This window comes from Sparus aurata, chromosome 9 (assembly GCF_900880675.1).
Source record: "Sparus aurata chromosome 9, fSpaAur1.1, whole genome shotgun sequence".
Taxonomy (NCBI): Eukaryota; Metazoa; Chordata; class Actinopteri; order Spariformes; family Sparidae; genus Sparus; species Sparus aurata.
Window position 1 is genome coordinate 3,636,837 of NC_044195.1, and position 26,742 is coordinate 3,663,578.

The window sequence follows — 26,742 nt, forward strand, 5'->3', positions numbered from 1 at the left end:
GGTGACGAGCGACCGTCCCCCGGCTGACGGCGATGAGCGTCCGTCCGTCCGTGTCTCTCTCTTCCCCCACCCCCCGGGACAGACTATCCTCTAATTCCCTTTTATTTAGATTTTTTTTTTCAAGCTTGTAAACAAATTGAACTAGATCTTTTTCACTGACCAGACACTGGGAATATTCCCCCAATTCAATTATTCTGTTTATGTACAGTTATTTCCCTGATGTTTTTGTGTAATATATAATATCATATCCGTGTTTATTTGTTTCCTATGTAAATAACACCCCATTGAAATGCATTTATATATTTTTTCATTATATTTGGTAACATTTGTGCATTCCATTGTGTTTTGTAGGTCACAGTCTGACACTGACGTGGATTGGGAGCCTCAAAGTAGTACACTCAGACGCCAAACCCCATCTCCTGCTGAAGGTGGTCGGCAGATGCGGCAACGATCGTCTGCATCCACCAGTGCTACCTCCCCCGCTGCATCTTTCACTGCCCCCTCTGGCTCAGGGGAAGCTGCAGCTTCTACACCAACTGCTGGACGTTCCCGTGCTGCCAGACGTGCCCGGGGGAGGGGCAGAAGAGGAGCATCCTCCAGAGCACATAGCTCCCACACGGAGGAACAACAGTGGCATGATGTGGGGGATGACGACGTTGAGCCTGCTCAAGTTGCCTTCATGCCGGTGAGACAGCCCGGACCACAGCAGGAGACCAGAGTGGCAACCAGTCCACTGCAGTTTTTCAGACTGTTTTTCACCGACGCAGTGCTTGGGACTTTGATGGCAAACACTGATATTTTGTTGATATTGGCACAGTTATACATACAGTAATAGTGTATTGATAGATAATATAATCCTTGTTTGAAATTCAGTTCAGTATAGTCTGTCATTTTTGTATAATGGTAACTATTCTGTAGTGTCTTGTCACATGACAATATCTCAATATGGCCACCTAGAAGCGTGTGGAAACCCCTCCAACCACCCATCAAATGAATGTGTGAATAAATTATGTTTTGAATCATGGAGAAAGGTTTTATAGTCACCAGAATGCTTCAGTAATGTTTCCAGTGTCACAGAAGTGAGTAAAAGCATTTGGCACAATTTGGCCATTTGGAGACGTTTTGGAGAGGTTCGTGGACGCCAGTGACACCACAAACTAAAACCTCCATAACTCCCATAAGGGTGGGCCTAGAAGTCTAAAATTTCACCCAGGTGTAGTTGACAAGATGAGGAAGGTATGTGCTATATTGCCATATGCCTTACATAAAGCACATCCTAGTTATTGTTATTCAAATATGACCTATTATTTTCGAAGACAAAAAAAATGTTTTAGAGCCATGTTTGAACTGATGTCATTTTGGTTGTGTGTATGGTACATGCTAAATAAACACATTCACAGAAACTAGAGGTTGTCAGCTTTCCTTTTTTCATTTTTGAATGATGTCTATATTGTTTTCACATTTTACTGATCTCAGTTATAGAATGCGCGTGTGTGTTTTATTGAAAGCGAGGCTGAGTGTGCGTAGGCTATAAATGTTCAGTGTTTTTTGTATTACTGTGTCGGGATGAACAAGCAAATGTAGCTACTGTCCCTGTACAATGACAATAAAGACCTTTCTGACAGTGAAAATAGCTCAAGCCTGTAAGATTTGTGTTTGGGCGTACACTGCCCTACAACTGGTGAAACATTGATCAGTTCATCAGTTTATTCATGGCCACATCAAAGAAATAATTAACTTTACTCATTATCTGTGACAAATAAATACTAGGTTGGTTAATTATATTTCATATTGCATTTTATTAAGATGTGGAAGCAGCAGTCGGACATGGCAGCAAGTTAGAGCCAAACACAAAAACATCATTCAGAGTGTTATGTAGCCAAGCTGCCCCATCATTTTGTCAGTGTGTGTTCTTGCTCAGATTTTCTGCATCACCAACTGAATGTAAGTAGGTTCCCGTGGCTACACAAACAGTTTGCCCGACAGTGAGTGCACAGCTTCTTCAAGTGGCATTCCTGACACTCGGCTCAATAAGTGAGCAAATGTACCGTATTCCCTCGGCTGAAAATCTATATCGCTCATAGATAATTTCATCAGGAAATGCCAGCGGATCCGCGCGATCTCGAAGAAGCCGCTCACGTCATAGTGCTGCCCGAATTATTCTTGCTCCCAGGTCCACCGGGTTCTCAATGAATGGTGACGCCATCTCCGAATGAGTTACACAGTGAAACAGCGGCGCTTTTATAGCCGACTTTAAGCTGAAACTCTGAACAGAACCTGGTCGGGACCAGGTTATGAGCTAGGCATAAGTTACCATGGTGATCTAGCCGGGTTCAAAGAGAGCCACCTTTGTAGTAGAGGGAAGCCTGGCTTTAGACTCAACATACCTCGCTAACCCACTAAACTGGCTTCGCAGTACAGGCCTCTGGCTACCCTGAGAAGACAGGCTGTGTCAGCTCTGTCAACATAGACAGGTAGAGACTGAGACACATTTCCTGCTACAATGTAGCACATATTAAGACAAATTAAATGTACACTCCAAGATTTTGATTCACTCTCTGAGCAGATTAAAATGCAACATGTACTTGGAGTAAATAGTATCAGTGCCATAGAAGCAGCTCGATATGTGAGAGCCTGTCACCGCCTCAGAGACGAGCAGCACAACAACACATGACAGCTGCAGTTTGTCTCCTTACTCTGACCAATCACCTCCTCTACTTCATGTGGGTTTTTGTTTGTTTGTTTACATTTGACTCCGACCATATTGTATTAATATATTGTTGTCAATTGTTTCTTTCTTTATTGATTCTAAACAAACATGAATTACTTCTATTTACAGTACAATTATGACACACACACACACGTGCAAGGAAGCACAGACACACGCACACACAAAACATGTTAACTGTTGGCAGTGGCTTGCGGGAGAGCGGTGGAGGTTTGCGGGAGACCAGCGCACAACATCAAAACAGGTAGTTGCTTACTACGTCCGCGCATTCTTGTTTGGTGGCCATTAGACGCCATGTGTGACCTGTTGGCGTTCACTCCCATCCCAGTGATATACATTGTCTTTTTACAAACGTGGCAATAAGCCTCTCGGCTGTTATCAACTACTGGCCTAAGCCAGTCTTTGAATATCAAGTCTTCTAACCAGAGGTCTGAAAAATTACATTTCCCCATGACGTCATTAATAGTAGCGAACTTTTGGAAACTGTTGGCAGCAAGCCAGCTGTGTGCTGTCCAGTTGGAGCATAGACTGAGGCGCAAATAGTTTTGCCGCTTTGCACACTGTCTGTCGTCACATCATCGATACCTCTCAAGTCCTACTCACAAATAATTTATATAGATAAATTCACGCAATTTTTTGGAGATAGGCCTGCACTTACCACAAATGGAAAAAAAAACTCATAGGTGGATAGTGGTTCAAAATGTAATACCTCGTCAGATGACGTTAATTACTTTTTAATACTTAAATGGCCTTAATTTTTGCTAATTTCATTTACTATCTTTTAATACCTTTAACAACCCCGCGGACACCCTAATGTAAATAAAGAGAGACACTACAAGTAGGACTGGTAATACAGTGCCTTGCAAAAGTATTCACCCCCTTGAACTTTTCCACATTCTGTCACGTTTTAACTACAAATGTGAATGTATTTTATTGGGATTTTATGTGATAGACCAACACAAAGTGGTGCATAATTGTGAAGTGGAAGGAAATTGATACATGATTTTATATATTTTTTTTACAAATAAAAAACAGAAAAGTGTGGTGTACAAAAGTATTCAGTCAATACTTTGTAGAACCACCTTTTGCTGCAATGACAGCTGCAAGTCTTTTGGGGTAAGTCTCTACCAGCGATGCACATATAGAGACTGAAATATTTGCCCATTCTTCCTTGCAAAATAGCTCAAGCTTAGTCTGACTGGATGGAGAGTGTCTGTAACAGCAATTTTCAAGTCTTGCCAAAGATTCTCAATTGGATTTAGGTCTGGACTTTGACTGGGCCATTTTAACACGTGAATATGCTTTGATCTAAACCAGGGATTCCCAAAGTGTGGAGGCCGCACCCCCAGGGGTGCGCGAGCTGCCACAAGGGGGTGTGCGAGATGAAAAATGTAATGGTGGTCTGGTGTTAAAATATTACACAGTGTCTGTGCGTTCAGACCGAAAGCGCGAAAGAGGAAAATCCGCCTTGTCCACTCCACCTAAGTCGCTTAGTCACCCTGTTCGTTCTTGCTTCTAAATTTAAAGGGCCCGCAGGCCACTCGCGTTAAACACCACCACGCAACTACTGCTGCTAGCACAGCCCATCCATTTACCGACATCATTGATCATGGAAAGTTACTTGTTGAACAGTAACTTGATAACGCACACACACACACACACACACACACACACACACTGGAGAGAACTGCTATTGCAGGGGTGGACTGGCCATCGGGAGTACCGGGATTGCCGATGGACGGCCGTTTTTTATTTTATTTTTATTCATTCATTCATTTATTTATTTATTTCTGCTGCGCCTAATGTTTCTCTGTCGACCCCAAGAGAGTGAGAGATTGGTGAAAAAATCAAACTGAGCTTCAGCGTCTGTCTGAGGAGGACAGCAACAGGGCCAGGCTGCCTGGTGGAGGGAGGAAGAAGTCTAGCGAGGAGCCTGAGATAAACATGCGGGGATGAGTTATCAGCCAACGGGTACGCCACGAGAGAGTGTCCCGCATGATGATCAGGGCGAAACAAATGTACGCCACCGTGAGTGACAGCAGAGATGAGGAGTTTGCAGCGAGTGCTGGTTGGCTGAATTGTTTCCTCCGCCACAACAACTTCACTTGCAGAAAGATGCCAGAGAATTCGCCAAGAAGCTGGCAAAGTTTGTGACATTTTCATCCCGGGTTTTGAGAGGAAGGAATTAAACACCTGTCACAAATTGCCACCTGGTCCCAAATAAACGCCCCGGCTATTATTTGGTAATTTACGGTATGATAACTCTCCCGGCCCGGGGAGCGAGACATGCATCACAGTGCTCAGCCGCAGACACATCAGAGAGGTGACGAGTAATGACAATAATCAAGGTGTCCAGCGCCATCTCTGAACGAATGTTTGGTAGGAACCAAAGTTACGCGGGTGTTTCTCTGGGACCGACCTGACCGAGGGACGACAGCAGAACGAGACATCCCCATTGGTTATCGCATGGCTTTTCTCCCTTTTCCACCTAGACGCGTCATAGCTCATTACATAAAGTTGGAGGATTTTTTCTTTTTTTTTACCCCGCCTTTTCCACCTTTCCCTCCTTGTCCGCCTGGCTCCCATCCAGCGCATTAATATGGGTAAGTATTTGTCTGTATTGATATTATTGCTACAAATATAGGCCTACTGGGAATACTCACACATCCTCCTCCCAATCTCCCACCCCCCTCTCTCTCTCTCGCTGCAGGCTGAGCGACTTTTGCGCTGCACTTGAAAAGTTCCAGATGGATCCTCTTTTATCCTCTTTTAATTTAGGCCTATTTTATGTTTCTGAGCCTATCCTCTTTGTTACTAATTTTGTGGATCGTGTGTAATTTTATTGTCGCACTTGAAAAGTATCAGATTGATCCTCGTTTTTATTTATTTATATCTGTTTCTGAGCCCATGCTCTTTAATGTCGTGGATCGTTTGTAACTTCATTGCAATTTAATTCAGTGTACTGTCGTTCTAATTTCCATAACCGTTGTGTTATGATGATGTTGATGTTAGCTCCACGGTTATTTAATATTGCTGCAATTTTTCTTTTACGCGGCTGAAAATATAACATTTATGTCAAAATCGTGCTTTCTGTTACTGAGCCTGTGTCTGTCACTCATCCTCTTAAAAGTGGAAGCTTGTGCATAACTTTGTTGTATTATATTGAAACTCTGTTGATGTTGTTATCGTCATGCATGTTCTGCTTATTTGCGCATGATTAAACATGAGTCTTTATATGGCGATAAAACAAAGCTTTGTTGCGTTTTTTTGTTGCGGGTTTTTTTTTGGGGGGGGGGGGGGGGGGGGGTGCGTCAGCCTGGTTGGGACGTAGAAGGGGGTGCTCCGCAAAAAAGTTTGGGAACCGCTGATCTAAACCATTCCATTGTAACTCTGACTGTATGTTTAGGCTCGTTGTCCTGCTGAAACTCCGCCCCAGTCTCAAGTCTTTTGCAGACTCTAACAGGTTTTCTTCCAAGATTGTCCTGTATTTGGTTCCATCCATCTTCCAATCACCTCAGACCAGCTTCCCTGTCCCTGCTGAAGACAAGCATCCCCACAGCACGATGCTGCCACCATCATGTTTCACGGTGGGGATGGTGTTTTCAGGGTGATAGTCTTCTGCCACACATAGCATTTTGCATTTGGGCCAAAAATGTCAATTTTGGTCTCATCTGACCAGAGCACCTTCCTCCACATGTTTGTTGTGCCCTCCACATGGCTTGTGGCAAACTGCATGGCTTTGTTTCAACAATGGCTCTCTTCTTGCCACTCTTCCATAAAGGTAGAGGTGGGTGCAATTCATCGAAGTGCCAATGCATCGCGATGCGTCACGTGACGATTTGGCATGGATTAATTAATGTCGATGCTTTGCCGCAAGACCGGAACAAAAACGCGAAACCTTAGCGCGCGCCGCCCGGACTGTTTAGTGAGTGGGACCACAACAAACGGAGCAGTAACGTTAGTTTCGGTAAGTGGTGCGCACCATGGAGCCGCGCGACAAACTCCCTCACCGATGAGTGTGAGTGCCACTCTGCTCTACTGTGTTTGTGTTGTGTTCACCTCACTGTACTGAAGCTCCAGACTGAATAAGTTCACACTGATTAAAGTTCTCCGTCGCTACGACAGATTTCCGTCATTCAAACTTCACAGAGGTGACTTGTGAGATCGATGTAGATCGGAGGAGAACAACTGTTGGCTGATCTTTATTGACAGATTGTCACACTCTACAGCCAATGGTATCGTTAACAGCGTGTGTGCGCCTGACCAATGACAGTGTAGTGACCCACACAGGGCGGGATCTAAACACGGAGCAGTGCCAAAGTTTAGCTGCTTAGCTAGCAAGGACTCGTCGCGCTGCTATGTTATCAATTAGTTTTTGAGTTTAGTCAACACGTGAGAACTCGTCTGACACGGAGAGTCTCCTGTTGTGTGCTGTGTGAAATAACAACTATAGTCTGGACTTCGTCTGGAGTGTATCCGTGTAAACAGCTTCATTCAGTGTCTCTCCCTGCCCTCTGGCACCGAGAGTTACCATGGTTACAGGGACACCCTGAAACTTTATAATGATGATCAATAAGAAGTTTTTGGTTAGTTTGACTGTACAAAATCATGAATGTAGCCTGATTGTAGCTCAATGCTGAAATCTAGTATTATAACATATAGAACAAATGTAAAGCCTCAGAGCTTCTTTGATTATTAACAGTATGTTAGTGATGACAGAAAGGTGATAACTCGCCATCAGACTGACAAGGCTGCAAAAGTTGCTGTTTGTATGATGTATTTTTATGATAAACGATAAGAGGCCTAGGCACAGGCTTAAAAGTTCTGTAGATGGTTGATTATTTGAAAGAGTAAAACTTGGGAAAGAGAGAGAAGCTTGGGGGAAAAAAGGCCCAGTTTGATTTCATAGATTGAAAATTACATTGAAAAGACAAAAAACATTTTAATCGAATAGAACAGCTGTTTAGATCATCCTCCTGTAAAACAATGTTGGTCAAATATTTAAACTTGATGTCTTCATTAGAGGACATGGTGTGGGGTGAGGCTGTAAATCTTATCTTATTTTTTTAGCACGTGTCAAGTAATGTGCCCTGTAACATGTTTCACAAATTACAAATTGGGAATATGACTTGGCTACAGCTCGAAAAAACATTTCAGTCAAAAGATTTTTTTTTTTGCTTTAATCAATGATTTCAGTTGAATTATGCACTTTCAGAAATATGCAATGTGTTCCCTTGGAATATGGCAGCTTTTTTGTCAAGTTATCCTATCCATATTCCAGACTGAATAAGTTTCCATTTTCCATTAAATAAATTTGATGGAAGTACATATCTTGTTTACTTGAATTAATGAACTCATTAAATCCAGGGCTCGACTGTTTTCAGTGTTTTCCACCAATAGAGGGGGCTCTCTTGTAAGTGGAGCTTTCCCTGGTCAAAGTTAAGTAAATCAAAGTGCAAATTTTTACATAGTCAGAAAATAAAATATTTTGTGTCTTTGAAAAATACAAGTCAAATGTTTAAAAAACCTTGTTATTTACTTAATGAGTGCAATTTTAGAGGAACTGAGTTAATTTATAAGCTATTTATTTACAAATGTAGCCACAGATGAAGACAAAATCAATCTTGTATGGAAAAAAAGCATTAAAAATCGCAATAATCGAAGAATCGTGGCACCAATAATCGAATCGAATCGACAATCATTTTAATCGAAGTATCGAAGCTCCTATAATCGAAATCGAATCGAATCGTGAGGTACTCTTGTTGGAACACCCCTACATAAAGGCCCAATTTGTGGAGTGCATGGCTAATAGTTGTCCTGTGGACAGATTCTCCCACCTGAGCTGTGGATCTCTGCAGCTCCTCCAGAGTTATCATCGGCTTCTTGGCTGCTTCTCTGATCAATGCTCTCCTTGCCCGGCCTATCAGTTTAGGTGGACGGCTATGTCTTGGTTGGTTTGCAGTTGTGCCATACTCTTTCCATTTTCAGGTGATGGATTGAACAGTGCTCTGTGAGCTATTTTTTCATATCCTAATTATGCTTTAAACTTCTCCACAACTTTCTCCCTGACCTGTCTGGTGTGTTCCTTGGGCTTGATGATGCTGTTTGTTCACTAATGTTCTCTAGCAAACCTCTGAGGCCTTCACAGAACAGCTGTATTTACACTAAGATTAGTTTACACACAGGTGGACTCCATTTACTAATTAGGTGACTTCTGAAGGCAACTGGTTGCACTGGATTTTATTTAAGGGTATCAGAGTAAAGGGGGGTGAATCATTTTGCACACCACACTTTTCTGTTTATTTGTAAAAAAAAAAAAAAAATTAAAACCATTTGCACAATTATGCACCACTTTGCACTGGCCTATCACATAAAATACCAATGAAATACATTTACATTTGTGGTTTAAACGTGACAAAATGTAGAAAAGTTCAAGGGGGATGAATACTTTTGCAAGGCACTGTAAGGCTTTTAATAAGTACTTAAAATACTACTTTAAAAGACTACTTTAGCAAAGTTGGCAATTTCAAACTTTGCAGGTAGAGAAACCATGAAGGTAGTCGGACACACATTACAATTGTTAAGGAGGGTTTTTGCTATAATCTCTGATCACTCCAAGTTCCAGTGTGGTCCATTGATCCACAAGTTTAACTTTTAAGACTAGAACTGTGACAGTTACTTAACATAGTGGAAGTAGGAAAACAGTTCAAAAGCCTGAATGAAAGCTGAAAATGACAGGCAAACAGTAAAAAATAGTGCAGAGTGCCATGAATGAGAATTATTCTATAACTAAGTTACAAGGATTTTAGTTACGAGCTCATATACAATTCACAACCTATCCACCATTTCATCAAATTGTATTATTTTCTTTCCTTTTGCCTTTTCTATGCACATTGGAGATAATTAAGCAATGTAAACCTCCTGTAGTACAAACTTCCTCCTAAAGTTAAGTGACTTTCATATAGTCTACCGAGGTCATTTCACATGTGCTCTTTTCTTACCTTCAACTAAAATATCTGTATGATGTTGGTCGAAACGGTCATTGGGTTACAGTTAGTGTTGCACGGTAAACCGATACTTGAAAGGTACCGCGATACCCAGCCGTTAACAATACTTTTTCACATTTTATTAGTATCAGTACTTTATGAACTTAGCGCGACAGCAGCTTCTCTCTGCTTCCTCACTGCCTGCAGACAGAGTGGGCGTGGTTTCACGGTGACAGACATGGCTGATAGCGGCATGAGTGCTCCTGCCGACCGTCCTAGGCTTGTTGAAAAAGCAGACGCACGGAGCGAAATATGGAAATATCTCACTAACGTTGCCGACAGTAAGGGCAAGCCCACAGACACCACAAAGCCCGTCTGTAAACGATGCTTTACATCCGTAATGACCAAAGAAGCAAACACGTCCAACTAAACATCTGGTGACAGACATGCGGACTTGTTCAAAGAGTTCAAAGAGCTGCAGGTTAGAGATAGATAACGTTAAATCTCTCCCAGATCAAAGTCAAGCGAACTGTTTTCACCATCAGAGTTGCAGGAGGCAGTCAGGGGTAAAGCCAACTGTTTAACAGTCCCATGTGGTTCCACATATCTCTGCTTTCATACTGGTAACATGAACTTCACCAGAACATGTGCTGGTGTTCATGAGTATGCTGATCAACAACACCACTTACAAATTATCTATTTTAAGTCAACAAGTACTAATAATATAATCCTAGCATGTACTTTTTTGTCAATTATTTATAATATATATTGTAATTTATATTATCAGAAAATGGTCTGATTAGAGCACAGACCTCCACCAGGTCTGGGCCATTTGTGTTGTACTTTAGTGCACTAATGTAGTTTGCAGGCTAATAATCCAGGGTTTGAACTTTATCAACATGAAATGCAAATTGCAAATTTTCCCTTTGTGGGATGAATAAAGTATTGTCTTATTTTATGAACTGCCAGACTTACAGTTAATGTCATTTATGTTCATTATTTTTATGCTGAATAAAATTGTAGTTAATGAGCTGTTAATTTTTTTCTACTACTGGCACTGAGCTTTTAATGAGAAATCAGGTTATTTAATGATCTCTGAAAGCAAACAAGACAAATGAACAAAACAAGAAGACACTTGTCTTCTTGGATACAGAGATGCTTGTAACCACATTGGCAGCTAAGTTGAACAGCTGCATTATCATTTCATTGTTGTTCTAACAGGTTAAGTAGCTATAAAGCTCAGCAGCTTTTACAGAATTTTTATTTTTTTTATTTTTACTTTTTAAGTTTAAGTGTTTTAATAAAAAGAAATAAATCATATTAAGTTCCACATTCTGTCATCTAATATTTTATTCCATCACTTTTGATGATGTTTTAGTTTTCTGCCGTGGTATCGTTTCAGTATCGGTATCGAGATATTTTAGGCAGGTATCGTACCAAGTCATAATTTTGGTATTGTGACAACACTAGTTACAGTATTTATTCTTTGTGTGACTCAGTCTTTTGGTCTGTTCTTAGCTTCAGATTAAAATCTTACATATTTGACTCGAGGACCAACAACAAACAAGTTCATGTAGACTGTATACACATAGAAAAGTGTATAGACAGTAGGTTCATGTACCTGATTGAGCAGCAGTACCAGGCTGTTTTCCAGCGCTGAAGGACAACCAAGTTCTGGGTCGGCACAGGCTCCCAGCAGCCTAAGCAAGGGGTGGAGGATGGCTGTATGCTGCAGCAGAGGTTGCTGGGACTGGCCAATGAGCATCTCAAACAGCTTGAGCAGTGCCCCCTGGCTGTCAGGGTCCAGGCCTCGGCGGAGATGCCACTGAAACAAGTGCTCCAGAATATTCTCTGTGACCACCATCTCCAGTATGGGGCCCATGGCCAGCGCACTGGTGCCACCCCCCGGGTTATCGGCAGGTTGCTCCTCTGCCAGTAGACATAACATTTGGTCAGTGTGATTCCTCACTGCGGTCAGGTCATCGCTGGAGGATGAAGGCTCCTGCTGCTCCAACACCCAAGAGACCTGAAAAAGGGAACAGTAATTTTAAACTTCACTGTTTTTATATGAATATAATGAGAAATAATAAAAGTGTGATCTCTACGAAATATTTTGTTCAATCTAAATCCAATTCAAAACAGGTTTTGAATTTGGGGTTTTTTAGCCTGGTTAAGTTTTTATATGACGACATTTTGACAAGTCACAATGGGAAAAGAAGAGGTGTAAAAAATTAAACTAAAGATTTATTTACTGTTTGCCACTTTATTGAAGTATCCAAAGAGTCTGAAATCTATCCTTGATCTTGTCCCCTGAAAATGCCAACAGTGAAGCGAGAGAAGGTAATGTCAATGGCCTGCACATTACTTTCTGCTAACATTACCATAATGCAATGTGGAGCATTATATTGATCTTAAAACTTTGTCATTAAACACTACGGCTGTCAGTAATAACACAAAATGATGATGATTAAGAGTCAACATAGGGAGTAGTGAATGTGTGAGCAAATGAGGTCACTAATGTAATGCCATAATTGGCGCCTTCATATTAATGCAGTCATTGTACAAATTGGGTTGTCTTTCTACTGTGACAAGTCAAAAATAGCTTCTGTAAAAAAGGTCTGTTGATGACAGGCATTAAAACGTCAAATCTGCAACGATGTGTTGAAAAATGGGTTTGCCCTTTTTTTTACCCCTCAAAATATACGCAAAAATATAGTTGACTCCTCTTCACAATCAAATCCTGAAAAAGATCCTGTGTGGGTTGAAACTGTTAAAACCTCATTCTAAAAGGTCTTTCAATTAGCATGATCACTATAGCAATAATGATTTGGGAGATCTGTGACTGGCCTGTGCAGTTATGAGACGTACTTCTTTTTTGTTTTAGCAGCTTGAAGAGTGTTGGAAATGTATGGAATGGCCAGAAAAATGACCAGAAATCTTGCTAGGACCAAAACCTAGCCATTTACCTTCTCATACACAAACGTGACTGGACAATACAAAAAGTGTTCCATTACCCTCTTTTTATAAACTATGAAATCATGAAGGTGAAGGTAAAGAGTACTTTAACATCTTGTGGGTATGTTGCAATTAAGTTGCAGCATAGCCACCTACCACAACCAATAAGTATCACTCTTATCACTCTTGTGTCTTCTGTTACCTCAGAGGAAATAAACAGTCAGGCTCTGGCAAGGGTCACTAACCTATAAAACTCCTATAAATCAGCCAGTGGTTGGACAGAAGCCAGTCACACTGTTACAACAGACTGACTATTTACACCAGCTCTGGTACAGCATACTTAATGTCAACTTTCACACATTTTGTTTAGACAGATAATCATGAACAAAAACAAAATGAATCTTAATTTAATGTTAACTAGGAATGTAATGATACATCGATCTGGATGGATATATTGATTTAATGGTCCACAATCGTATAGCGTCAGTGAAAGTGATAACTCTGATTCATATCGCTGCAGAGTCTGTACAATCAGGTTTAAGATAAGATTGAACCCGAGTTACTGAATGGAGAACAAATTGCTTAAACTACAGATGGATGGAAAAAATTGACATTGCGATTTTTTTTAACCCTGCGATATATATTGCGATATGAAAAAATACAGGAATTTTCATCAGATGACCTGAATAGCACTTTATGCTATGCTGCATTTTAAAATGATAAGCATTTATATTTCATATGAGCTCATTCATGCGTGCTTGCGCCCTCCCAGAACTCCCATTCCCCACGCTGGCTTACTTTCATTTTTAAAAATTACGTCCATTTTCCTTCGGGTGTGGGTCGGGTGCGAAATGTAATTTGTGTTACTGTAGGAAAACGGGTCGGATGCAGTTTTAAGTATGGCATGTAAGGGCAGGTTTTCAAAATAAGACCTGTGCAGGACTCTGCTGTGTGGTACCGACATAAATGGTCAAACAAATTAGTTGTGTTACCTCTTGTTGTGGCAACAGATGCAAGGCACTGTTGACACAGAACACGCGTTTGGTCAATTTCATCCTTCTTGTAGCTGAAATAATTCCAGATAACTGACATTGCTTTTCTTTTTGGCACTAAGTCTTCGTTTTCGCAATTTTCTCTTGTTCGTTGCTCATTTTTCAATGTTGTCACCAGCGACTCACTCCACGTGCAGGGCTGGTCTGCTTCGGCACACTGATTAAGAACTAATGTGATTGGTGGATTGCTGTGCATGCAGAGTCTGCATACAGAGTCTGCATGCACAGTGTGTATCAAGTACCCTAGAAATCAGATGAGTTCATTTGCGTCCTACATGCAGGCTCTGCGATGTGACTATTGCACACACGTACATCGTGATGGCGATGCTCAAACGATATATCATGCAGCCCTAGTTTTAAACGACGCAAACAGGAGCAAATCTTGGCACAGTTTCGAAAGAAGCATGCAGGAGAGGAAGATATGCGTCAAAAAGCCTCAAGGCAAATCTATCACCACACATGAAGTGGTTCAGACATACTATAAACTTGGATACACAGAAAGGCATGAAATGTGCCGGTGCAGTAGTGTTGTCACGATACCAAAATTATGACTTCGGTACGATACCTGCCTAAAATATCTCGATACCGATACCGAAGCGATGCCACGACGGAAAACTAAAACATCATCAAAAGTAATGGCATAAATTTAAGATGACAGAATGTGGAACTTAAAATGATTCATTTCTTTTTATTATACTTATTTTTGTAAAAGCTGCTGAGCTTTATACCTTCTGTATCTGTATCCAAGAAGACAAGTGTCTTCTTGTTTTGTTCATTTGTCTTGTTTGCTTTCAGAGATCATTAAATAACCTGATTTTTCATTAAAAGCTCAGTGCCAGTAGTAGAAAAAAATTAACAGCACATTAACTGCAATTTTATTCAGCATAAAAGTAATGAACATAAATGACATTAACTGTAAGTCTGGCAATTCATAAAATAAGATAACACTTTATTCGTCCCACAAAGGGGAAATCTGCAATTTGCATTTCATGTTGATAAAGTTCAAACCCTGGATTATTCGCCTGCAAACTACATTAATGCACTAAAGTACAACACAAATGACCCAGACCTGGTGGAGGTCTATGCTCTAATCAGACCATTTTCTGATAATGTAAATTACAATATATGTTATAAATTATTGACAAAAATGTACATGCCATGATTATATTACTAGTACTGATTGACTTAAAATAGATCAATTATAAGTGGTGTTGTTGATCAGCATACTCATGAACACCAGCGCATGGTCTGGTAAAGTTGATGTTACCAGTGTGAACGTTGTGTTTGCATACAGAGATGTGTGGAACCACATGGGACTGTTAAACAGTTAGCTTTACCCCTGACTGCCTCCTGCAACTCTGATGGTGAATGTAGTTCACTTGTCACAATAAAAACCTCACTTGACTTCCATCTGGGGGATGTTTAACGTTATCTATCGCTAACCTGGAGCTCTTTGAACTCTTTGAACAAGTCTGCATGTCTGTCAGCTGAGAGTGGCATGAGTGCTCCTGCCGACCGTCCTAGGCTTGTTGAAAAAGCAGACGCACGGAGCGAAATCAGGAAATATTTCGCTTACGTTGCCGACAGTAAGGGCAAGCCCACGGACACCACAAAGCCCGTCTGTAAACGATGCTTTAGATCCATAATGACCAAGGAAGCCAACACGTCTGTCTCGCTCTGCTCTGTGACCGCCTGCCACCGTGAAACCACGCCCACTCTGGCTGCAGGCAGTGAGGAAGCAGAGAGAAGCTGCACACAGACACGCTGCCCCGCTGTCACACAAAGTTCATGAAGTACTGATACTAATAAAACGTGAAAAAGTATTGTTCTTAACGGCTGGGTACCGCAGTACCTTTCTAGTATCGGTTTACTGTGCAACACTACAGTGCAGCATGTCTTTTGGGAAAAGTAAGATGGATTGTGTCACTTTTCCACTACAGCATGTTCCCTTCTGCATTTTGAAAGAGAAGCTGAAGTTGCTTGGAATTCCACAACACAAACTAAAACAGGATGTGAGCACACGCAGGAAGAGTTCAATTGACGTGTTCCAGCTGTTTTTGTTTTTTGGCCTTTATTTGGTTTTGCTGATAGTAAAGGCTCAAGATATGACAGGAAACAGGACGAGGGGGAGGGAGATTGACATGCAGCAAAGGACCCCGAGCCGGGGCTCGAACCCCGGGTCACTGCAGCGAGGACAAAGCCTTTGTACATGGGACACCTGCTTTACCAACTGAGCTAAATAGCGCACTGACCAGCTGTTTTTTTTTTTTAAGTAGACAATGGCAAAGAAGTTTAAACAGTTGCCCTTTTTAGACAGAAAAGGCGGCACATTTGCTCCAAGGTAAGGACGGCAATGTGCCGCCTTGTCTTTCTAAAACTGGAGTGCAATATTCCTCCTTTTCCAAAAGCCGCCTCTGAGGTAGGCGTAAACATGTGACGTGATGTGAAGCTCGAAGTTGGGAGCCCGAAGCTGTGAACGGTGACAACGAATTTGTCTTCAAAATAAGAGCTTTATATTGCACCCAATTGGAGTTTAGAACTGGGTTCTTAGCGCTGGGCTTTTAATTTGAAAGTAGCGACCGTTCCTAGCTTGCCGCTACAAGAACAAGCCAACACAACCAAACAGCTACAGAGACCGAGGAGACGCTAGCATCTCCTGGATCTCAGCAGCTGTCCAATTGCTCATCTTAATGTCCGCGGATGAAGTGATGGACTGACTGCTGTGATCAGCTGTTTCCTGGTTTTAAAACTCCCCGGCTGTGGGTCGCACAACAGTGCAGATCATTGACACCTCCGCCCATCTTACACAGGGGCGGCACATTGACGCCTCGGATTTAGATAGGAGGCGAGGCGGAAATAAATGTAGCCTACGAGGTGGCAAATCTGCGGATGAAAACAGACCCCCAATTTGCAGCTCTCCGTCTAAAACCGCGGACCAAGCCGCCAAAAGGACGGGCAAATTGCTGGCTTGCTGCCCTGTCTAAAAACGGCTAGTAATATGTGTGTGTGTAGCAAGTCCTGCATAAAACATCTGCCTTAAAGCAAAGTTTTAAGAAGCTGCCATTCATAAGTGAGGAGGAGACAGAACACACCGTTCCAGTCTCATACATAAGGTTCAGAGCTGTGGGACCAGAAAGTAAAATAATATTTTGTCTATTTGTAATAATCTTTTAGAAATGCAAACACCAATAATGAATTATATATTCACTACTTCTGTCATTGTTGAAGTGCTTTCCATTTGCTTTTTTTTGTTTGCCACTGTGCCATTCTGTAGAAGATTCAGAGGATGAGAAAACACCTCCTCAGTTGTTTTTCTGTTCTTGAAAAACATCTGTTGTTGAGATCCCATAGTAAGCTAGGATACCAAAATACTGACGATTACTAAAGGTCTTTTTTTAATTTTACTTGGAAAATGTATATCCCAAGGTGTAGTGGAAAGCTATGATGAAGGAAGACTGTACTGCACTGGCACAAACTATGTTAAGTGGTGACCAATGTTGTTATCAAGTTCTCTTGTGATTGAGTTGTTCATGTTTACATCTGTACATTGACAGTGAAAGAGTTTCCTTGTATGTGTTCACATACTTGGCCAATAAAGCTGATTCTGATTCTTACTGACATCAGTTAATGTTGAAAAATATATTGATTATACAACACTAAGTATGAATGAAGGTTTGCCCAAAAATCCTGAGTTTGATCCTAAGTTTGTTTTATAGGATATGAAAATTGTGAAGAAGCATAGATCTTCGTGGTTAATGTATGAATGAATGAATGAATGAATGAATGAATTCGGACATGTTATATGTTCATAATTGAAAGGTCAACAAGGGCTCTTTAAGTTAACTAAAGCATTTGCATTTATAAAATGTAGCACTTTATAGTGAACAGAAAAACTATGTTTGTTCTTTGTATGAAAAGAAAAGATTTCCATTTAAATGTCTAGAACCATTGATAAAATCATATTTCCACCGATTCTGAATGCTATGTCGTAGGTAACTGGATGGTTTCTTGAAGACGATTCACCTCTCATCCAAGAGGCCTTTTTTCAGTCAAGGCAGACTTATCGGCAAATATCAAATAGCTGACCAAAGAATCAATATAATATCGTATTGTGATGAAACATCTGATCTACAGCCCTACTGTTAACCTGAACATATGCTTCTTATCAACAATATGCAAATATTTTAACAACCACTGTATATCACTTTAGTAGTGGATAGTAGGGGTGGTGAAAAAAAATCGATTATTGATTAATCGCGATTATAATATTGACGATTATGATTCGATTATTTAATTTCCAAAAATTGATTTAAAAAAATTTTTTTTTATAAATAGTAATACAAACTGGAGTCCTCCTCTTACTGGCTTCCGCTACATGGTCCACGGTCTGGAGCCAAGATATGTTATTCCATCCCGGAGCTTTTTCACACTTAAACCGATTCCAAATCTTTACAAGGAGACAAACCTTTCCGTGCAAGTGTCCCTTAACTCTGCTCACAGGGTAGCAATAACCTGCGATGCATGAACATCCAGAGCTACAGTCTCATATGTGACCGTTACAGCTCATTATGTCAGCAGTTAATGGAAGCTAATGTCCTACGTACTTCAGACGGAAGCTATGGATGATAGCCACACAAGAACAAATATGTGTGAGTTTCTCAAAGCAATGGCAGACGAGTGGGGAATAGAGAAACACGCCCTGGTTCTCGTCACCAACAATGCTTCTAACATGAGTCCGGCTGCTGAGCTTGGCAGCTTTCTTTTAACAGTGAAACACTACATTTAAAACAAATTAAAAAATAATCATTTTGATATTACAGTTACACTATACAATATTGAAGGTGCTGTGAGGTGTTACTCAAAAGATAAGTGAAATAATTCGGCAGCTGACTGATGTTAAATGGAAGATCAATAATCGTTAATAATTGAAAATCGAATCGATAATCGTTAATAATCGAAAATCGATTTGTAATCGAATCGAGACTTCAATAATCGGAATCGAATCGAATCGGGAAATTGGGCCGATTAACCACCCCTAGTGGATAGGTGTAACAGATTTAGTGCTGAAATTATTAACCGATTACTCCATCCACAGAATCAAAAAATGCACTGACTGACTCATCTTAAATGTGAAGATTTTCTGCTTTGCCCTGTTTAATTGTAAAACTGAATCTCAAAAAAGGATCAACGTGAAAACTGTTCACAGTTTCTTTACATAAGTTACAATACAAACTATTTTTCAAAAGAATAAAGTAGTTACAGTAACTAAACACGTTAAAAGCATGGGTTTTCAAAGTCTCAGACTGTGCCTGCACGATTAAAAGTTTTGCCTATTGGCAGTTCCTGTTTGCAGTGTGCCGATTAATGTAGAGACAACTATTGCTACACTATTTGGATACTGAAGAAAACTCAAAAACATGGTGATTCTTGGGAAAGTTCTAGGGTTGAGAGGAATATTAATAAACGTCTGTGTGTTCATATTTGAATGAGTTATAACTCAGAAGAAGTAGTGAGGGGTGGAAAAACTTTCCCTAGGTGTGCATTTTATTTTGATTTGATTCCTTTTGGCCATTAGAAGCAGCAGTCTGAGAATGCAGCAATATTTGTGACACCAGCTTTGCAACTAGTTGAATAATGCAAGCGGTGTTACAGAAAAAATGCCCATTTTAATATAGTAATCCAGACAAAGTTATTTTGAAGGGAGAAACAGGTGATCATGTTCAATTGTGTGCACATACGATTATTGTAAATCCTTTTTTCAAATAAGTGTTATGGATAATATTTCAACTGGGGACTTGTTTAACAACTTTTCTGATGGCCTGTAAGGCAGTCCTACACATTTTATGGTAAAAGCGAGGACAGGAAATGCTGTGTCACCACATCTCAGCTATAAGGCTGGTGAGTAAAATGTTACACAGCAAAACTATTTTAATTATGATCATGAATCAATTAGAGCTCACCTGTCTCCAGTGGTTTTTAAACACCATGAGGCAGGTCTCTGGGTCAGCAGTGCAAGGGCTGGAGGGGGCGGTACTCCGGCCAGAGCGACTCCCTGGACCCCTAGGGTTTAGCCTGCTCAGCCAGCTCATCCTGACCCAGTGAGAGGCAGGTCAAAGGTCACAAGAACTCAAAGATGAGAGAATGAGTTCCCGTAAAATATCAAGACTTCAGAAGCAACGGAGGGCAAAGACAAATTAGAGAAGTAAGCAAACAAAAAAGAAGATGAAGGGAGGAGGAGGTGAGGGGAAGTAAGGGGACAGATAGTGTATGTGAACAGAGAGAAGGAGTGGAGAGTCAGTGTACGCCAAGGAAAAGCCTGCTGCTGCTTTAGAATCTGTGTGACCCTGTCCTCACTGTAGACCCTGTCATCCAGTCTGAAACCAACACCACTCCATAGCCATTCAGGACAGGCACTCTGCGCTGTGTAAACAGAAAAAAAACAAAACACACACATCAACATGTAAACTTGAAGATTCAATCTAGATCAAAAATTGCACAAATTTCCCAAAATATAGATATGATGTTATAGTTTAGCTAAATGCACATTACTTGAAAATCTTCCTGCATTTCATTAGTTAGCTAGTCTTTCGGAAATGTAATGTAGTAACTTCAACATTTATTGTCGCTTACATTTTAACACTAAATTCAACACAGAATCTGGATTGGTCTGACATAGTGCAGTGTTTTACCCTACAATTAAGCATGTCCAACCACATAAATAAAATTCTGAAAGTGTATTATTCATGCCAGCAGTTGGGAAACATGAATAAACAAAGGTAAAGTCATGTGTGCTTAAAATTGTTTGTTTTCCTGAAAAAACAGGTCAGCCCCTACAGTATTCCAGTGTTTCACCCATTTGCATCTAGCAGCAGCACACCTGCCTACTAAATTGTTAACACCATTACTGAATTTTTATCATTTTTATGAGAGATGGGGAGAGGAGGAGGAGGAGGAGAAGAAGAAGACAGAGGAGAGGGGAAGAGATAAGCAGAGGAGTGCGGAGGTCATCTAGGCTCACTACAGACACTTTAAAAGCTACAGGTAAATCAATGGACCTGCGTTTAGAGTCTATCAGAGGACAAGACAATAAAGAAAAACATACAGAAACATTATGTTATTTTTCACTTTCATACATTTTCTAAAGCTTACAAACCAAGGACCTAGACTTGGATCTCTAGAAAATATATCCAGACAAATTCACACACGAGTAATGCATTAAGTATATAAAATGAGGAACTTTACGCTGACCTAAATATGTCAGTTCAACCATTATAACAACAAGCATCAGTTGAATCAAGCTGAAGCAAGCAATGGATTTATGTTTATTGTTCTCACAGGAGGGAAAAAAACTGTCCTGCAACTTCATGTGAGTGTTACACAGAAACGCTACAGCAATCAGTCATTTGTTGGGAAAACACAAGTAAACACTCATTTCTGAAATTAACAATATTTGTTATTATTTATTTGTTACCATGGCGCCGTACTAGGTGGCAGCCTGTTGCAGCAGCTCCTGTGGGTTTCCAAGCTTTTCGTAGTTTTTTTTTGTAGTTTTTTGTATTTCTGTTTAGATTTTTGTTGTGAGTTATGACAACTCTTCTCCGGTGAGCGTGAGAGGATGGACACTTTCCTTTTTTGAACTTTTGTGGCACTTTTGCGGCATTATTAACGATTATCGATTCGATTTTCAATTATTAACGATTATTGATCTTCCATTTAACATCAGTCAGCTGCCGAATTATTTCACTTATCTCTTGAGTAACACCTCACAGCACCTTCAATATTGTATAGTGTAACTGTAATATCAAAATGATTATTTTTTAATTTGTTTTAAATGTAGTGTTTCACTGTTAAAAGAAAGCTGCCAAGCTCAGCAGCCGGACTCGTGTTAGAAGCATTGTTGGTGACGAGAACCAGGGCGTGTTTCTCTATTCCCCACTCGTCTGCCATTGCTTTGAGAAACTCACACATATTTGTTCTTGTGTGGCTATCATCCATAGCTTCCGTCTGAAGTACGTAGGACATTAGCTTCCATTAACTGCTGACATAATGAGCTGTAACGGTCACATATGAGACTATAGCTCTGGATGTCCAGGCATCGCAGGTTATTGCTACCCTGTGAGCAGTGTTAAGGGACACTTGCACGGAAAGGCTTGTCTCCTTGTAAAGATTTGGAATCGGTTTAAGTGAAAAAGCTCCGGGATGGAGTAACATATCTTGGCTCCAGACCGTGGACCATGTAGCGGAAGCCAGTAAGAGGAGGACTCCAGTTTGTATTACTATTTAAAAAATAAAAAATAAATAATAATTATTATTTTTTTTTAAATCGATTTTTGGAAATTAAATAATCGAATCATAATCGTCAATATTATAATCGCGATTAATCAATAATCGATTTTTTTCACCACCCCTAATGGCTTCACTCGCATATCCCGGACCCACAGCGTGGCGATTCCCGGCTTCAGCACTGTTCGGGCGGACAGGGACGTGATAAGCAGCGGAAAGAAGAAAGGAGGAGGGATTGCACTGTATGTGAGTGAGAGGTGGTGTAATCCCGGACATGTTCACGTGAAGAAACGTCTCTGTACCCCGGACATTGAACTGCTGACTGTGGGGATGAGGCCTTATTATTTGCCCCGGGAGTTCACGTCCGCCATCATTATCGGTGTGTACGTTCCTCCTTCAGCTGATGCAGCGCTGGCCTGTGACGTCATCCACTCTGCTGTTGCCCAGGTACAGACGCAGCATCCTAGCGCATTTATTGTCATCACTGGGGATTTTAATCACGTCTCACTGGACAAAACCCTCCCAACATTTCACCAGTATGTTGACTGCCCCACCAGAGACTGTAACACACTGGATCTGTTGTATGGAAATGCTAAGGATGCATACAGTCCCACAGCCCTCACCCACAACCTGGTGCGGCAGCCTGTCCACACTAGGAGCGTGAGGAGGTGGACTCAGGAGGCTGCTGACGCACTACAGGACTGCTTTGAGTCGACAGACTGGGATGCACTTGTTGAGCCACATGGAGAGGATCTGGACAGCATGACCGACTGCATCACAGAATACATCAGGTTCTGTGAACACACCACCATGCCAACCCGGACTGTACGCTGCTTCCCTAATAATAAGCCGTGGATCACCAATGACCTGAAAGCCCTTCTTAACAAGAAGAAGAGGGCGTTCAGGTCTGGAGACAGGGAAGAACTGAGGAGAGTGCAGCATGAACTCAGGGATATGCTGAGGGCCTGTAAAGACACCTACAGGAGGAAGCTGGAGGCCAAACTCCAGCAGAACAATGTGAGGGATGTGTGGACTGGTATGAAGCAGATCACTGGGTGTAAGGTGAGCGGCAGACAGTCATCAGGCAGCCTGGAGAGGGCAAACAAGCTGAACAGATTCTTCAATAGGTTCAGCTCACAGCCTTCTGTCGTCTCCCTGACACCTCCAGACCCCCACACACCCTCACTGCCCCAAATGCTTCCTCCCCTCCCCCCTCACTCCCCTGCTGTGAGCTCTCCTATGCAGCACCTCTCCTCCTCCTCCTCCTCCACTAGCAGCCTCCCCCGCATGACTGTGACTGCAGGCCAGGTTAGGAGACAGCTGGAGAGACTCCACCAGCAGAAGGCTGCAGGCCCTGACGGTATCAGCCCCAGGATCCTGAAGACATGTGCCAGCCAGCTGTCTCCTGTCCTACAACACCTCTACAACCTGAGCCTGGGTCAGGAGAGAATACCGGTGCTTTGGAAGACTTCCTGCCTGGTTCCTGTTCCAAAGAAGTCGACACCATCAGACCTCAATGACTATCGACCAGTGGCCCTCACATCTTACATCATGAAGGTGCTGGAGAGACTGGTTTTGGCCAACCTGAGGCCGCAGGTGAGAGCCCTGCTAGACCCTCTGCAATTTGCTTACCAGCCCCACTTGGGAGTTGATGACACTGTCATCTACCTGCTGCAACGAGCCCATTCGCACCTGGATGGTGGAGGAGGTACTGTGAGAATCACATTCTTTGATTTCTCTAGTGCTTTTAACACCATTCAGCCACTGCTACTGGGGGAGAAGCTGCGGGTGATGGGTGTAGACGACACAATGATCTCCTGGATTACTGACTACCTGACAGGCAGGCCACAGTTTGTCCGTATGGGCAGTGTTCTGTCTGATGCGGTGGTTAGTGATACAGGAGCTCCACAGGGGACTGTACTGTCTCCTTTCCTGTTCACCTTATACACCACTGACTTTCAGTACAACACCGGGTCGTGTCACCTGCAAAAGTTTTCTGACGACTCGGCTGTTGTTGGGTGTATAAGTGAGGGACAGGAGGAGGAGTACAGGGCACTGGTAGACAACTTTGTGGAGTGGACTGGACAGAATCACCTGCGGCTGAACATCAGCAAGACCAGAGAGATGGTGACAGATTTCAGGAAGAAGAGGAAGACGGCTTTCCAACCTCTGTGCATTCTGGGAAGGGATGTGGAGGCGGTGGAGGATTACAAGTACCTTGGTGTTACCATCAACCACAGACTGGACTGGAGATCTAACACTGAAGCTGTGTACAAGAAGGGGATGAGCAGACTTTACTTCCTGAGGAAGCTGAGATCCTTCGACGTGTGCAGCAAGATGTTGGAGATCTTTTATCAGTCTGTGGTGGCCAGTGTACTTTTCTTTGCTGTGGTTTGTTGGGGAAGCAGCATCGGAGCCAGCGACACCAACAGACTCAACAAACTGATCAGGAAGGCTGGCTCTGTGATTGGCTGCAAACAGGACACTCTGGAGGCTGTGGTGGAGAGGAGGACACTGAAAAAACTGTTATCCATCATGGATAATCCTCTCCACCCTCTCCAACTCACACTGGTCAGACAGCGGAGCACCTTCTCCGGAAGGCTGCTTCAGCTTCGCTGTCGTAGCAATAGATACAGGAAATCTTTCCTGCCACAATCCATCACTTTATACAACAACTCTCTCACCTCTGTCTGACAGAGAACTCTGATTGCTCCACTGTTTTGTTGTATATATTATTATTGTTAAAGTATATTTTGCATATTTTGTTTTGTTGTATATATTATCATTGTTTATTGTTTATTATTTATAGCACACTGTGCACTGTATATATACACTATGTATATATTGGATTCTATTTATGTTATGTACGAAGTGTTTTATTTGCTGACCCACTACTGCTGTAACAAAATAATTTCCCAGTCTGGGATCATTAAAGTAATTCTATCTTCTATCTAATTCTATTTTGTCGATCCATGTAGATAAAAAACAGTAGGTAATCCACATGGACCTACCGGTTTCTTCATCCTGGAGGCCAGCCTACTGTATGCGTGGGGCACTGTGACATGACAGTTGTCAATTAAGGACAGTTGACAGATTCCCTCAGATGATAATGATTATCAACAATAGTTATTCATAAAAGATCATAATAAATATCATTATTTTACCACTGAAAATGTAAAATTCACGTAAATGTACACCCTTTGATAATACAACACTGTGGTGGTGCAAGTAAATTTCAGAGAAAATGAGAGCGGATGTAAATGGTCACCTTGAGGGTGATAGGGATCACACATAAAATAATAGCTTGTTTGTCAAATTAAATAGGCATAAACCCCAGGGTGGAAGAAGGGGCAACACCTGATATTCATGTACTCAAAGCCTTTATGCTGCCAGCAGACACTCCCCTGCTACAACTCCAACACTAAGGGGAACACTGTATTCTGTGGGAAACCATTTGGTCTCTCTGTGGAAATGTAGAGTATGTCCACCTTCACACTCAGCTAGGTCCAAGATAAATTAAACACTTAAAAAGCGTGGGATAACAAGAGTTGTCATCTTCATTTTGGAGGCAGAGCTTGGTCCACTTCTCAATGTTTAGTTGAAACCCTGTTTGTTATGTCATATATTTCATTATTCTCTTAGCTGTTAAAGTTGTAAAGACATAATAAATGCAATGGATGTATTTTTTTACCCGTATATTTACCATTCCTCAGTTTTATTGTTGCATTGTTTTCTTAGACAATAATTGCCAAGTAAACTTTTGGAGGTATACATTAACACTTAATTCCAAAAGCCACTCAGTCTATTGGTGTAACAAAAACAAATCTGTAGGTAGGCATACTAAACAACCACTGCAGGGTTCGACATAATCCATGGCCCGCTGGCCCGGGGCCAGTAAAAGTAGGTGCAGGGCATGTCGATTGGGACGGGCCAGTGACTGACCAATCGCTGATTATACTGATTACAGTGATTGGCCAGTCACTGCCCGTACGACAATCGTGATTTGCTAGAATGCATGCGGGAAATGCTTAGAGTGACGGCGAGAAAGTGATTCGGAAAAATGTCGGCGAAGGGGTGCTACGAGTCCGAGAGGAGGAAAAGGGGATTTCTCCCGAGGTGGAGGGATCACTATACCTGGCTGAACCACCGCAACGGCGTAATGTATTGTGAAGTATGTCGGCAGTTTCCGGCGAAGGCTGACCGCGGTCAGGGGCATCGCACCCGTGGGGGATGTGGGTGTTTTACCACACTTTTCCCGGTGAGAGGGTTCAACACCCACACTTTTTCTGCCGTTTATCCGCAGTTTTGCACAAACGCCTCACTACAGTCGCTCAGTTCCCCTGGCCGCTCTAAGTCTGCGCTCGCTGCAGCTGCCTCCTCTCCCCCTCCCCCCCCCTTGCTGCTTCAAACATGACACCGGCTTTGGGACTGACCGGCTGATGATTGGCTGTTCTGCCTTAAGTCCCGCCTCTCTTGCTGTCATAGATTTATTGTTCTGCTCGTGCTGATGATGCGGGAACTACCGTAAAATACCAAATAATAGCCAGGCGTTTATTTCTTTCAATCACTTAACAGACCAGGCGTTTAATTCCCTCCTCACAAAAATCCGGGATGAAAATGTCACACACTTCGCCAGCTTCTCTGTGAATTCTCTGGCATCCTTCTGGGCAGACATAATATACGTAGACGCCTCATAGACTGACGCTGCCTATTGGAGCTGACGTATCAGCGCGGCTGC

General features: G+C 41.9%; 1 protein-coding gene across 3 annotated transcripts in view; it reads right to left on the reverse strand.

The window, feature by feature from the left end:
• The window catches only part of fhip1b (FHF complex subunit HOOK interacting protein 1B), a 92,952-nt gene that overhangs the window by 54,006 nt on the left and 12,204 nt on the right, over window positions 1-26,742 (reverse strand). For 2 of the 3 annotated variants that reach the window (XM_030427660.1, XM_030427658.1), the window contains exons 2-3: window positions 19,682-20,141; window positions 11,336-11,740 (exon numbers count right to left, since the gene is read on the reverse strand). In XM_030427660.1, coding sequence (XP_030283520.1) covers window positions 11,336-11,740; window positions 19,682-19,810 — 534 coding nt within the window. In that variant the 5' untranslated portion in view covers window positions 19,811-20,141. The remainder of the gene's footprint in view (window positions 1-11,335; window positions 11,741-19,681; window positions 20,142-26,742) is intronic. The other variant, XM_030427659.1, reaches the window with a different exon arrangement.